This window comes from Coloeus monedula (genome assembly GCF_965178545.1).
Source record: "Coloeus monedula genome assembly, chromosome: 20".
NCBI lineage: Eukaryota > Metazoa > Chordata > Aves > Passeriformes > Corvidae > Coloeus > Coloeus monedula.
Window position 1 is genome coordinate 1,390,477 of NC_138800.1, and position 14,019 is coordinate 1,404,495.

At 44.4% G+C, this 14,019-nt stretch overlaps 1 protein-coding gene across 2 annotated transcripts in view; it reads right to left on the reverse strand.

Annotated features, from left to right (window-relative positions):
- Window positions 1-8,125: 8,125 nt before the first annotated feature.
- Window positions 8,126-14,019, reverse strand: part of AUTS2 (activator of transcription and developmental regulator AUTS2) — a gene marked incomplete at both ends in the record, with an annotated part of 761,383 nt that continues 755,489 nt past the window's right edge. For both annotated transcript variants that reach the window (XM_082294494.1, XM_082294493.1), the window contains 2 exons: window positions 8,126-9,365; window positions 13,307-13,529. In XM_082294494.1, the coding sequence (XP_082150620.1) occupies window positions 8,126-9,365; window positions 13,307-13,529 (1,463 nt within the window). The remainder of the gene's footprint in view (window positions 9,366-13,306; window positions 13,530-14,019) is intronic.

Sequence of the window (14,019 nt, forward strand, 5' to 3'; positions counted from 1 at the left end):
CTCATTTTATGACAAGTAAATGAACGCATGTAAACCCCAGTCTGTCGCACTTGCTCCTTTTCCCACTTAATTTTCCCATCACCTCAGGCGACACATGAACTTACAGACGGTGCGGTTTTTTCCCATCCTTTACTTCAACTTGCTGCGTTTCTCAAGGTGTTTCTCAAGATGCCTTTATCAAAACGACTCCCACCCCGACTGCCACCCCAGCACCGCGCAGCTCTGACATGGGAAGCGGGAGATGCCGAGACCTGTGGAGAACTCGAGGCACGGCCGCCCGGGGGACAGCGGCTGCCGCCGGGAAGAGCCGGCAGAAGAGCCGGCAGAGGAGCCCTGGCAGGCAGGATCCGTGCGAGGGTTAAAGCCGCCCAAACGACCCCAAAAAGCCGGGTTTTCAGCCCGCTATCTCCCTCTAGTGCCGGAGCGCGCGGCCGCAGCGCCATCTTGGGCGGGCTTTCCCTCTCCCACAGTGCCCTCTGCAGCTCTATCCCGGGCCGTGCCTGCGGGAACCGAGGGGGAAAAAAACCCCATAAAATAATATAATATAAAGAGTCCTTCCTTATATTAGCAAGGGTCCTCCCAGTCAGGACGGACTGCTCAGGGCAGACCCACGTTGTTCCCTGATACACCAGCGCCGCACAGGCCTGGCTGCCTCAGCACCAGCGCAGGGTCTCTTGTGAGCATCTGACAGGAATCTCTCGTTTTCTTCCACAAAAATGCCAAATTCAGGCAGTATCAAAGTGCACTAAAGACGCTCCACCAGTTCCTGCAAGCACATCAGCATCAGCTGTGGTTTGGTCTGGTATGGGACAGGTGCCCCAGACAGTAGGGCTGGCCCACACAGGCACCAACACCTGCCGGCCCTGGCCGTATTTTGTTAAAGAGATTTTTCAAAGCGACAGATCAGTACATTGCTGTAGTAGTCAATGATGTATTTACTGCCACAAAGCTCCAGATGCTCTGTAAGCCACGATAATACAGTTAAGTGGGAAATGAGTCATTTAAAACCATAATGACTATCATAGCATGACTCCGCTGACAACAAGCCCCAGCGATAACGCTGCGAGGTGGATGAGACGTGTTTGCCGGGGCTGCCAGTCACACAAACACAGAATCACAGAATTGAATAGGTCGGAAAAGATCTTTGAGATCATTGAGTCCATCCTATGACCTGACACCACCTTGTCACCTATACCGTGGCACTGAGTGTCACATCCAGACTCTTCTTAAATACTTCCAGTGACAGTTCCCCCACCACCTCCCTGGGCAGCCCCTTCCAGTGCCCAGTCACTCTTTCTGTGAGGCTCTGCCTTGGGGGCAGGTGCTGCTACCAGGAGCCCCCCGAGTATTGGGGTGCTGCAGTGCCCCCGTCCTCCCTGGCGTGTGTGGGTGCCAGCTCCCATCTCCTCAGCACTACACCCCACAGCACTGCTGTTTGGATCATGGAAACTGCTCTTATCATGGAACCTGCTGCTGTGCTGCCCAGGGGAGCAGTGCTGGGTCCCCAGGTTCCCACTGTGAAGAGGCAGAGCTCAGTTCTCCTCAGAGCAGCCTGAATTCACACTGCAGTGCCCTGGCACCAGCTGGGGACTGGCTCCTCTTGGACACCCCATCTGGGACCCTGTGGACATAGCAATGTCCAGTACTTGCTGTGGGCAGTGTGGGGATGGGTGGTGTGAGGAGGGAGAGGAAGGCTCCATCAGCCCCCCTCCTTTGGCCAGAACAGCAACGAGAGCCATGTGGGCCATGCTTTGCTGCTCCTCAGGCCATGTGTCCCTCAGGAGAGTCAGGAGAGCAGCACCAGCACCAGGGAAGGGTTGGCTCTCCACTCACATGGCAAAGGCAGCGAGAGTAGCAAAGGAAAAACCAGGGCCAAGCTTTCTGCTGGTATGACGCAGACAGCTCTGGTGATTTTCAATAAACCATTTTAATCTGTGTCCTTAGAAAATCTGGTAGCAATTTCTTTCCCCATCCCCAAATGAAGAAATTCTCTTGCTTAGTCCTTGGATACTCCTTTCAAAAGCCAGGTAATGGGAAAAACAGATAGATGTGCTGAGACTTTGAGGAGGTCATAGAAGAGAATCATAAAATCTCCTGAGTTGGAAGTGACCCACAAGGATCATTGAGTCCAACTCCTTGAGCTGACATACACTAACTCATTCTGTGTCTATTATTTGCTATAGAGAAACATCTTTTATTCCCTCAACACAAGCAATGTGCTTTGTTGCTGGACTATAGCACCATGCAATTTACGCCTAACTGTCCAAAATACAATTGCCTTTATCGAGCTGAATGCTCTGGGTACGGACCACTTCTAGTCCCTCGTATTAAATGTGATCAAGTAAGGTCACTCCTTAGTCACCCTGAGCAGCGTCTGCCACTGCACCTTTGGGATTTTTGTCACTTACACAGGGGAACAGGAGAGCTCCTCTCGGAGCAGACTCTCATAAAAATAATTTACAGCTACATTCACCTTGCCCAGAACAGCAGAGCCGTCCCGTCTTTCAGCACAGCCTACACGTGTTTCAGGCTCTCTTTAACCACCCTCTTGTGGTACCGCTGCAGAACAACATCTTTTTTTAACAGGCAAAAATAAATCCAGTTCTGCTTCACTGTTCTAGGATTAACAGAGACAAAACTTTCCTTTTGGAGGGCAGTAACTAGACGTTTTTTGATACCCCCCTCCTTTTTTTTTAAATCAAATGAGCTCCAAACACATCATGTTTACTCCGAATATGCTGAGGGCCCAAAATAGGGACTACTGAAAATCCTTAGAAGTTTACACTTGCATTTTTAGTTGTCTGTAAAAGAAAAAAAAAAAAATCCAAGCTTTTGATGGTAATGGAATTTCTGCTGCATAAAACAAACTCCCACAACAACACTGATTCAATGGAAACTATTAAAGGGCTTTGAAGATGCAAACCAAAAGATACATTTCATAAACATATTGCGTATTTGATACGTAACATCTTTATGCAATGAGCTGATTCAATTCTCGCTTAATTATTTTCTTGTCTTGAAGCAAAGATGATTGTACCAAGGGTGGATGGCTTGATTCCTAGGCCTAAATGCAAGTTTTTCAGTAGAGAAACATATAAATTCAACGAAGAAAATGCTGTACTCAGAGTTTCAGTACTGAGCAATAGCATGATCAAACAAGCCACATTAGGTGGTAAAATACAGCAAATCTGCCCTTAGTACCCAGAATGACCACAGGCCTTATCAGCTTGGGTCAATACTTGAGGTACTTATCAATCAATAGGTAAAACCCATTCTTTCACAGATAAGTTCAGCAGTCTGAGATGCCACAAGTTGTTAATACGGAGGGTTTAAAGTATTCTAAAACCAAAAGAGCAATCCAGAAATTCCCCATCTCCTACCACCCCTGACTCTGCAATTTACCTGATTCAGGCTTTTTTCTGTTCTGCAGTGACTCAGGCAATAACCCAGCTGCCCTGGGTGACTCCTGAGACCACTCAGGCAGTAGGTGCCTGGTATTACCCTGGTGAGGCCGTGCTTTGTGTTCCCAGCAGCCCTCTTCCCATTTATAAAATGGGGATAATGCTATAGTGAAGTCTGTATTACCAAACCAGCAGAGGAAACATCAGATGGCAGCAAAATAGATGTGTGAGATTGTCGGGTGGCACCAGGATTTCATACTCTGCTCCTGGCTGGATGGAGCTTCATCCCTGGTATTGTACCTGACAGCACGTGTGCATTTTGATGTCTATAAATACCTGTGTTTCTGTATGCAGCCTCACAGTGCACAAACGAGGAGGGGGATATATTTCATGACCAGGAAATACCTTTGTGTTAACACCATTTCAGTTGCAAGATACCAATGGAAAAAGAAAGGGGTGTGACCCCAACAGCTGCCAGCTGGGAACTTCCACCTTGCCCACAGGCACAAGCAGTCCAAGCCCCTCCAGCTGGAGACAAGGCACAGGGAGAACGGTCTGTCCTCACCTGCAGCCCTGGTTCTCCTAGGCTAGCAAAAATGTGGAGTTTGTTATACAGGTTTCCATGGCTAATTCGCTGAAGCCTTCAGTTTTAGTACGACTAAAGGATTTTTTTGCATTATAGCGGCACTGGGCAGTGCTCAGTTGCCCCAGTCAGGGCACCAAGCATGGTGCGATCACAGAGTAAGAGACAGACTGTGTCCCAAAGAGCTTCATATAAGGAACGGCCAGGATTGGGTTTTTACATGTGCAGGAAGGATCTGGTGGGACAGGGACATCAGCAGGGCAGGAGGCAGTCCCACCGCTTGTTTGCATGCACTTCTCAACCAGCTAAGTTTGAGGCCATCCTCCATCCAGAGTTAAGGCACAGTCACACTCCAAAGGCAATTCAGACCATTTAAGCTGGGACCCTGCTCCAAAGCACCTTCTGAAGATAAGCATGGGTATACCCCAAAGCTGACAGGTGGAGTCCAAAGAAGGAAGTTGGTTTATCCAGGTGGGACTTAACCAAGCCACCATGGGAATAACAAAATCCTGTGTAATTGCAGTCTTTGGTCTCTGAACCACAGCTCACTCTTCTTCCTTGCCAGAAACAAACCAGCAAGCCAAGGAGCTCCTGTAAGTGCAACACCACTGCTCTGTTACCTTGGTGCATGCCCCAGTGCCTTTCAGCAGAGTCACCTGCACGTGTGAAGCACTAATTAGAGTTCAGATCAACAAGAACCACACTAAACATCTCCTCAGCGAGGCACAGCCACAGCAAATGAAAATACTTGCAGTAAAATCCTCCCCAACCTCCATCTGCCTATCTTCCAGTCCAGCATGGACTACAGTTTTCATGAGCTCCTACAAGCAAAGGTAAAAAGGAACAATGTAAGATGTCTATGACTTTTGGGGGAAAAAAAATCTGCAGTGTTTATTGCTACCTATAATAGATTTAGCTGTCATAGGCCATGAAAGAGGACAGGACTGGCAAAGAGAGCAGTGGTAAAGTATGAAAAGCAGAAAACTAAGCTAGAGCTAGGCCTTAGTAAGGAAAACCAAAGAACAAAATACAGAAGTTAAAAAAGAAGGGATGGAGCATGGCGTAATATGAACAATGTGTTGTGAAACAAATGTTAGGACTGTTTTCAAAGATTCCTTTCCTATACACTGTAGTTGGTATCTTAGCTGGTGATAGGAAGCTGTTAAGTGGAAAATTAGTTGGAATTTGGGAAGGTGGGACTTTAAAACCTAAAGCAAAATCCTGGGTGCTGTAAGTACACAGAGGGTTTTCTATGATCAAAATCTCACACAACCTACAGAATTAATACCCTTATGACTCATTTCATTCCCACAGATGGTGTCCGGCATGGTCTTTAAATGAAACTCATTTCCTAAACACTAGTGAATTCAGAATCAAAGATTTAAAACAAATGTCCTGAATGGAAAACCCTTCAAAAAAGATCAAATTGTCTATACCTGCAAGCTAACATCCCTGTATCAAACTTCTGAAAAGCAGTGAATGCACCTAAAGAAGTTTAAAAGCATTAAAAATCTTGTTTCATCTCTTACTGTACCTTTCAGGCATATTCCTCTGAGCATCACCAGTACAAGAAGACTTGACACATGGATCTTCAAAGGCGTGGAGCACTTAAACTGGATTGAATTCAAAGGGACTGAAATGCCCTGATGCTTTCTGGGACTCTGGGAGTGAGGACTCATTGGCTTAATTGGGAATTAAGGACCATCAGCAGGAGTTTGCTCAGCACCTGGGAGGACAAGGATCATCGTCTGGATAATCAAGACCACGTTTCTTCCCCCTGAAGACGCTGCCAGAGCTGTCAGGCTCCTCTAACAAGGATGAGATGAGCCTGGAAGATGATGCCCTCAATCAGATCCGGTCTCGTGGGGCCTCTCACACTTGCTCCAGTAGTTACATCCTTCTGTGGCCATCCAGACCTGCCTTCCTTCAGTAACTTGGGCTTTTAATGATGTGCATCCAGAAGACCAAGATTATGGTCTAATTAGAATCTAATCCAAGTAGGGCATTACTATATTTTAAAGAATCTGGACAAGCCAAGGATCTGGTCTCCTTTTTGTTCCTTTTTCCCTGAATGCTCTAATGATTTCAACAAGATGGCTTATAAAAGCTCGCCATTTCCTTTGCATTTTTAACAGCTATTCCTTCTGAACAAAACCCCACTGGTGGGAAAAAGGACTTCCTCCCCATAGCAACGATGGGGTACTGCACACAAAGAAGCACCTAGCAGTTTAGTTCACATTTTTTAATAACATGGCACAATTTACATTACACAAGTCTTCGCTGAGGAGGAAACATGCTGAAGATTGAGAGCCGCTTCACTTTTCTGTTCACATAGGATCTAGAAAGGACTTTATTACATACAGGATAAACAGCAAAAAGGTTTGTATATAACAATCTCTTTACAATACTGAAAGCTACCACTACGGTTCCAGTGTACATATTCCTCAGGGTTGGGATTTTTTTGTATTTTTCCTTTTGCTCGTAAAAAAAAAAAAAAAAAAAAAAAGAAAAAAAAAAAAAGAAACACCGCACAACATCTGGAGTTCACAAAATCTGAAGCTCACAACTAAACCTTCAGTTGACTACTAAAATAGATCTCTGATCATTAGAAACAACTGTCTGTAGTTAACTTTTTTCTTTTTTTCTTTTTTTTTGCCAAAACAGGGTAACAACTTCAGATAGCACTTTAATACACTAGAAGACCAATGGAACTAATTTTATTTCATACATATATTTTACAGTCCAGTAGACAAGATATTGAATTCTCTCTGATAAAGTCATATTCTCTCCAAATATTTAGACAAGAAACTTAACGCATTATAAAAAAGTGTGTTATGAAAAGACAGATTTCAGAAGTTTGATGCATATTTTTAAAAAGGACCAGGTTCTTCATGTTATTTCATGTCTTCTATGATTAGGGAACAACAAGGCTGACCTGTTAACTATTCACAGACTTTATTACCAACTGAAATACAATAAATTGCATTATGAAATCTGCAACGGAGTTCATTAATTAAACTACTGATCCACAGTGAAAACATATCCATCATTTAGAAAAGTATTTGCTTTCTTGTAGGATTTGTTTCAATGTAGCTAAAAATCACTTAACACAAAAAAAAATGTGTGTACAGACAAAAATGACACACTGGCAATAAAACCAGACATGAATGGCTGTAAGCAGATGTTCTTCCCAAAATAAATTTGACATGTTAAGTGACAAAAGTTCTGGAAAATATCCAGCATTTGATTATTACCATTTAACCCAGATTAATATGACTGAAACCCAATCTGCCATGACTCTGTATCAGTGACTACAGAGCACTATCCCTGACACCATCCAAGGGACACACGAGCTCCAGTGACCTCAGCAGCCTGATGCAGGGCTTCACACAGAGAACTACACCTCTGAAGGGCTGTTTCTTCATCAAAACAAGAGAAATAGGCTTCCATTATAAATGAGCTTGTTCAGGGAAAATATGACTTTAATTATGTTGTGTGTTGAAAAGGCTCCTTTAAGTTATAAAGGCTTTTGTGAAAAGCCTTAAAATTCATTGCATAGTTGAAGGGGTTTAGCTGTCTATAACAATATAAGTAACACAGCATAAGCAGACTGTGTTGATCAATATTAAGTTTGCAAATAGCACAGTTTAAGAAGTATTAATGTATTATGTTACTTAATTTTATCTATTTACATTTGTACAAAGTAAAGCTTTCATCTTACCCTTTTTGCATATATGAACCATTAATCCATGAAGCAATCTTTTTACATAAATATCTACAATTGACTTCACTTCTGGTTTGAAAGAGCTTTGTAGGGTTGACATTGGTGGTGGCTTGTTTCTAGTCAAATCGCTCAGACTGATGTCTTGTTCTTCAGTTCAAATTTTGAAATTTTTAAACTAGAAATAAAATAGAGTAGGAGACACGAGGAACATATGGACTTGGCTAAAAGATCTGGAAAATTTCAACATATAATATACAAAAAAAATCATTTCAAAATCTTTGCACTCAGGTCTATACATATTGTACAGTGGGTCACATCCCCAGTCTGTATCAATGACTAGTAAGAAGGTCTTTATATAATGTTCATTTACAAGGTTTTTGTCCCTCTTGCTCTGGTTTTTATTGAGTCTCACTCTGCTTATCGAGCTTCGATGTCCTTGAGGGTGTGAGAGGGAGGCCTCTCTCTCATCTCTGTGGACAGAGGAGTAGTCCTTCTGGGAGAGCCGGGCCGAGGGCCCAGCGTAGAGATAAGAGGTGGAGGGGCACTGAGAGCTGCTGTGGGGGGAGTTTTATTGAGGAGGCCGTTCTGGTGTCCCGTGGGGGGACTGACGCGGGGGTAGTGCATGCTGGGCAATCCTGGCGTGAGGAGGCCGGGGTGGGGCAGGTGCCCGTCCAGGGCGGCGGGGTGCACCGAGTGCAGGCGCGCGTGCTCGTAGTCCTCGCGGAGCATGTGCAGCCGCTCCCGCTCGTCCAGGTGGGTGCCCCTCTCGTGCTCCCGGCGCGGGTCCACGGACAGAGGGTGGTGATGGTGGTGGTGGTGGTTGTAGTCGTGAGGTTCCCGATCCCTGAATGACCTGTCTGCTTCATACAACCTTGGTGTAGAGAGGCGATGGAGGGGGTCATTTCTTAGCAAAAAGTCTCTGCCCAGGGGGTCTCTCCGATGAATATCCAGCTCTCTGTAGGGATCTCTCAAGGGATCTCTCATTGGATCCCAGTGGAAAGAAGGATAGGGGAAACGTTCTCCACCAGGAATTGGGCTAATTCCCATAAAAGGGGTCATCATGCGAGTCCTATCCAGGCCACTGATGCTGTTCATGTGATGTATACCAGTCACACCTACAGTCATGGGCATAGAAACTAAAGGACTTGGATGGACGTTGGATGTGGATATAGGTGGTGGCTGATCAGATGACCTATGAGTCTGAGGTCCCTCAGTTTGAACATCATGGTCTTCCTTTCGCTCTTCTTTCACCTTGACTTCGTTGCTTTTCTTCGGGTTATCGTACGCCGGCTCGTTCTTCCTGTCGGCCTCGCGGTTGGAAGTGCTGTTAGGCCTGGTGCTCTCCACAACGGGGGGCCTGGCATAGGGGGAAGGAACCCTGGGCATTTGCTTAGACTCTTCCACCACTCGGCTTTCATGGCTCAGGCCTTCTTTCTCCGAAACGTAGTTGTCCTTCACCTTGTGCTCTTCAACATTAATTTCCTTCCGAGATTCGGAGTGATCCCTCTCTCGTTCTTTGGGCTTCTCTTTTTCTCGAACCTCGGGATTCAGATGGCTCCTGATCTGCTCACTCGAGCTGCGGTTATGTCCGAGGGAGTTTACTGGATGGATAGGTGCTGGCGAAGGATGGCTGGAGTGTCTTTTCTCAATGCTCTCCCTACAAAAAAGAGAAGTGTGAAATGAAGGTATGAGAAGCTCTGCGAAGAAAACAAAGCATCAGAGTGCCTGGCTTTCTACTTGTGGCTTTGCAGAGAGCTGGTGACACACACCAGGAAATGCACTGTGCCTCTGGCACACCAAAACTTCCAGAAGAACATCCCATCTCGAAACTTGGCCTATTCTGCTCTCTCATCCCAGCAGCAGCAGATCTCCAAAGCTGCTCTGTGAAGAATCTGATGGAGGTCTCAAACACTGAAGTCCACAGAAGGCTCCACATGGGAATCTAGCTCTAGGACATGTATTTCTAAGACAGTGGCCTTAAATGTTTGCAAAGAAGAGAGAGAAAAGGAAAAACATTCTCATTTCATCCAAGAAGTGAGGCAATTAAATCTGAATTACATGGTTAATAGTATTCTACCTACTTTTTCTATTAAGAATACATTTGGGAAAATAGATAACTGTTTTTTCAAATGACTTTTAAAAATATTTCCAGACCTATGTACACTACTAATTTCTCTCCTCTATTCTCTTCGAATGTCTAGCTTTTCAATTTACTTCTCACAGTTCAATTTACTTCTTCAAAGTGAGACAAAAGCCTTTCAAGAAGCCAGTACTGATGGTGCCAAGCCACCTCTCTGACAGGAAGGCACTTCCCCAAGTGTGCAGTGACCCTCAGTGCAAGTGTTTAACAGAGCTGCCCATCACACAGATTATGTGCTGACCTCCTAAGCAGAGATCAGTCTGCTCTATCCGTTCAACCTTCAGACTTGCTCTGAAAACATCACCCCTGGAGCCAGCTGCTCCTCAGATGACCAACCCTTCCCAATTCTAGGTTAAAACAAGCAGAGCCGGGACAGGGCCAACGCTACGAAATCAGAAAATACCGTGAATTAATTCCATCTTTCAAACCTACTTATGGTGCACAGAAGATTAGGGAATTATTGTCTGGCAGTGAACAAGAATCTAAATATGGAAATGGGTTCCATACCAATTATTTTCAGGAAGTAGTGTTGACCAGGAGTTGTTATGGGCAACGCTAAGTGAAAAAGCTTTCCCATTTAAAACTAATCAAATTCACAAGGTGAATCTAATCCCTCAGTTCCAATGATTTTAACCTCTTAGTAATTTCAACAGGCATTTTCTGTAATTAAGGAAAAATATATGTGCAACCAAAATAACAAATTCCTTTGCCAATGCCATCATATTCAATGACAGTGTTGGTAACATCTCAAGAGGCTCCTGATTATCCAGCTCATTTAAATGAACTGCATGTAGTCCAGTGGAGAGAGAAGGAATAGCTTTTTAATCCTCAAATTTGTCAAGAGCTCCTTAGGTTGATAATATGAGAACAGCTCTAAGCCACTGCCTCCACAAGGAAGAAATTTAAGATCACCTTATCCAATGAACTTATTACTAAGTAAGAGAAGTTCTGAGGCTGTGTGCTACACTGAAAAATACTGAATTTCTTATGCTGAGGAGTGTGCCTCATTTGTATTGATTAAAAGATCAATAGATTCTTGGTTGGTTTGGTTTAATGTTCTAGGATTACAAACCCTTAAATGCCATTATTATTATTATACTGGAAGTGTTCAGTGACATCTTTTAAACAAAATACCGCTGGAAAAGGAACAAATCCTGCTTTCTACATTTGCTATTTTTGCTGATTTTTTTCCTAATGTTGGGCTGGAAAAAGGGAGTCCTTAGAAAAAAAAAAAAAAGCCCTCCACAGCTGCAATCAATCACAGAATCATAGAATACCCCAGGTTGGAAGGGACATGCAATGTTCCAGGAGCACTCAGGGCTCTGCAGTGTCACTCCCAGCCAGGAAAGGGTCACTGCTGCAGTTTTGTACTATCTGGGCTGCCTCGAGGGATTCACCTCTCTCAGTCTGGCTGGGAGGGGCTGTGGTGCACAGGCCATACCGCTGATCCAAGAGGAGCCACCAGGGATCTCCACCCATCTAACACCGACCTTAGGTGGGGAGGGCCAAGCTCAGAGAGGCTTCTGAGAGACCTTTCCACTGCAGGCAGGAGTTGAGATCAATGCTTTTGGCTACCTGGCCCATTTTGGGCTGATCAAGTTCTACCCTTGATAACCAGATGATTTTGGGATGAAATCAAACCCCTGGGTGTGATTCCCGGCTCTTCCTGCTTGAGCAAATTAATTAATAATAGGTAACAAAGCTTGAGACCTCAACTAGAAAGCTCTGTGCTCACCCTGCTGGCTGCCACTGAATGTCAAGGAAGAGGTAGGAGAGGCTCTCAGCTCCTCCAGACATTCTCTCCACAGGGAGCACAGCTCTGGGATGCATTCTCAAGCTCTCCTCACACAGGTCAGGTGTGGACATGCTGCAAAGTGCAATGACCCAGCCCACAGAGCCGGGCACACGGCAGCGCTGCAGGGGTGAAACCAGGACTGCACTCACTGCAAGCTGGAATTGTGCACAAGTATGAGGGATGGATGATGCTCACTGCTAAGGTCTCGAATTATTGAAAATAGGTATGTTCTGAGCTGTGATAGGGAGTTCAGGCAATGCCAAAGCAGATTGCAAGGAATGTTTTCAGTAAGGGATTTTCTTCAGCAGAAACACTTCATGAGAAAACAACAGAACAGCAACCAAAATAATCACATAATTCTACAGGCTACCCAGATCATAGTAACTAAAATGCTTTGCCATTCAAGCCAGTAGAATTACTCACATGCTTAAGCCTTTTGCAGGACAGAAACCCCAATTTGTAACAGCCATTTCTTTTGAAGCATTAACATCAGACATGAAAATAATGAAGCTATGCTACCAAACAGAAAATATTCCAAATGGAAAATGTAGGTGAGAAGTTCTGTAGTTCGCCTTTCTTTTATAACAATGTAGAAAAGCTCTTACATGTAGTTTTAGAATATCTAATGTGTTAGCATAACTTCTTTTAGAAAAGGCTACTGATGCGTATATTTGGGTTAGTGACAGAGAAGTCAGAAAAGCACATCTCCTAAATACTCTTTTAGGTTAAAATATTAGAAACAAATAGCCATTATGTAGTAAAGTAATGTGCAAACTCAACAGGAAAGCCATCAAGCCACAACTGAAAAAGCTGAAATCAGCCTCTCTGCATTTTTCAAGGAAGGCATGACACTTGCTGAATGGCAAATTCTTACAAATTTGGTACTTCAGTGTTAAGAGGAATTGTCACTGCGTTAACTAAATAATGGGAACAGTCCTGACAAAAAAAATATGACCAGGTTTTACTTTCCATTAATCCTTCCCAGCCTGGACATGTGAGCATGCCAGTCCATGTAAAACACTGAATAAAAGCTGTGCTTGACGGTGTGTAACAGCAGTGCAAGTGTAGGGGCTTTTTTGAGGGGAAATAAGGTGCTTTTCATGAACTGCATGCTCTGAAGCTTGCTGTGGGTTTTGGCACATGACATTCCTGGTGCACTTTAGTGCTCTCATCTCACACCTTTATCACTGGTCCCTCTGGTCAGGCCATTTCTGAGCAGGGCGAAAACGTTACTTGTTTTGCAGACAAGGTCTGATTTACGAAGTTGTTTAAGTATTTGAAGGTGCAGACAAGCATCTGATGGACTTCAGAAACCTTTTTTCCATCCTGTCAGGCACTACCTCCATGTTAACCCTTCAAGAGACCTATGACCATGTAACCCACACGGTAACAGTGGGTGGGTCTGATTCTATTCCCACTTGACACTGCCTGAACCAGCAAAGCTCCTTCAGGTGAAGTATGACATGCAAGTGGGAAGAGAAACCTTGCAGAGGGAAACACCTGAGCTGGAAACCTGCCTCTTCTGTGGTGCCACCCTGGGGACAGCTCCAGGTGTGCCTCTGGTGAAGCTCTGGGTTCACAACGTGCCAGGCTGGGGAGGGTTAAAAGCGGAACGGAGCCCCAAGCTTTGAACTAGACAATTCTTGGAAGTGTTCTTTCGTACCTTTCTTTGTCATCTTTACTAACAGATGAGTCTCGTTTATCTACATCTCTATCTCTGTCATGAGCTGCAGCAGATGAACTGCGCTCCAGCTCTCCTGGCTTCAGCCAGGGCGGAGGGGTCGGGAACGAAGGAGGAGTTCGGTGCAGTCGGTTCCAGGGCTCGTGAGGGTTGCTAAAGCTCTGCATACTGGGGCCATCCTTGTGGCCGAACATTGAGTTGGGTGCTGAAATGGTGAAGTGGAAAACAAAAAGGTTTAAGAAAAAGGTATGCTCTAGTGAAGGTACTTACCAAAACAACTTTTACAGCACTCAGAGTTAAAATGAATACATATTATTGGGAGCTGGAAAAGGAAAGGAAATTAACAGAGATTCATTAGAGGGTCTCATTCCTAAAAATGGGCAGGCATCTGACAGCTCTTTTAATTGGAAAGGGAAATGCTGTGGATAAAATTGACAAGGGATGAAGGAGTAAGATAAAAGTGACAATGAACCTTATTCCAAATATTTTGGAGACATCAGAAAATGACCATTATAGGGACTATAAATAATGGAACTTGTTGCGTTTGGTCCTGAACCAAAATAAAATAATATGTGACCAAAATCATGCCAGATTTGAAGTATGAAGAAAGAGAGTGACTTTTAAAAGGATGATTTTCTGTGACTGGCCAAATTTAGAGAAATGTTGATGATCCTGGACTAGTAAATGCAGGTTAG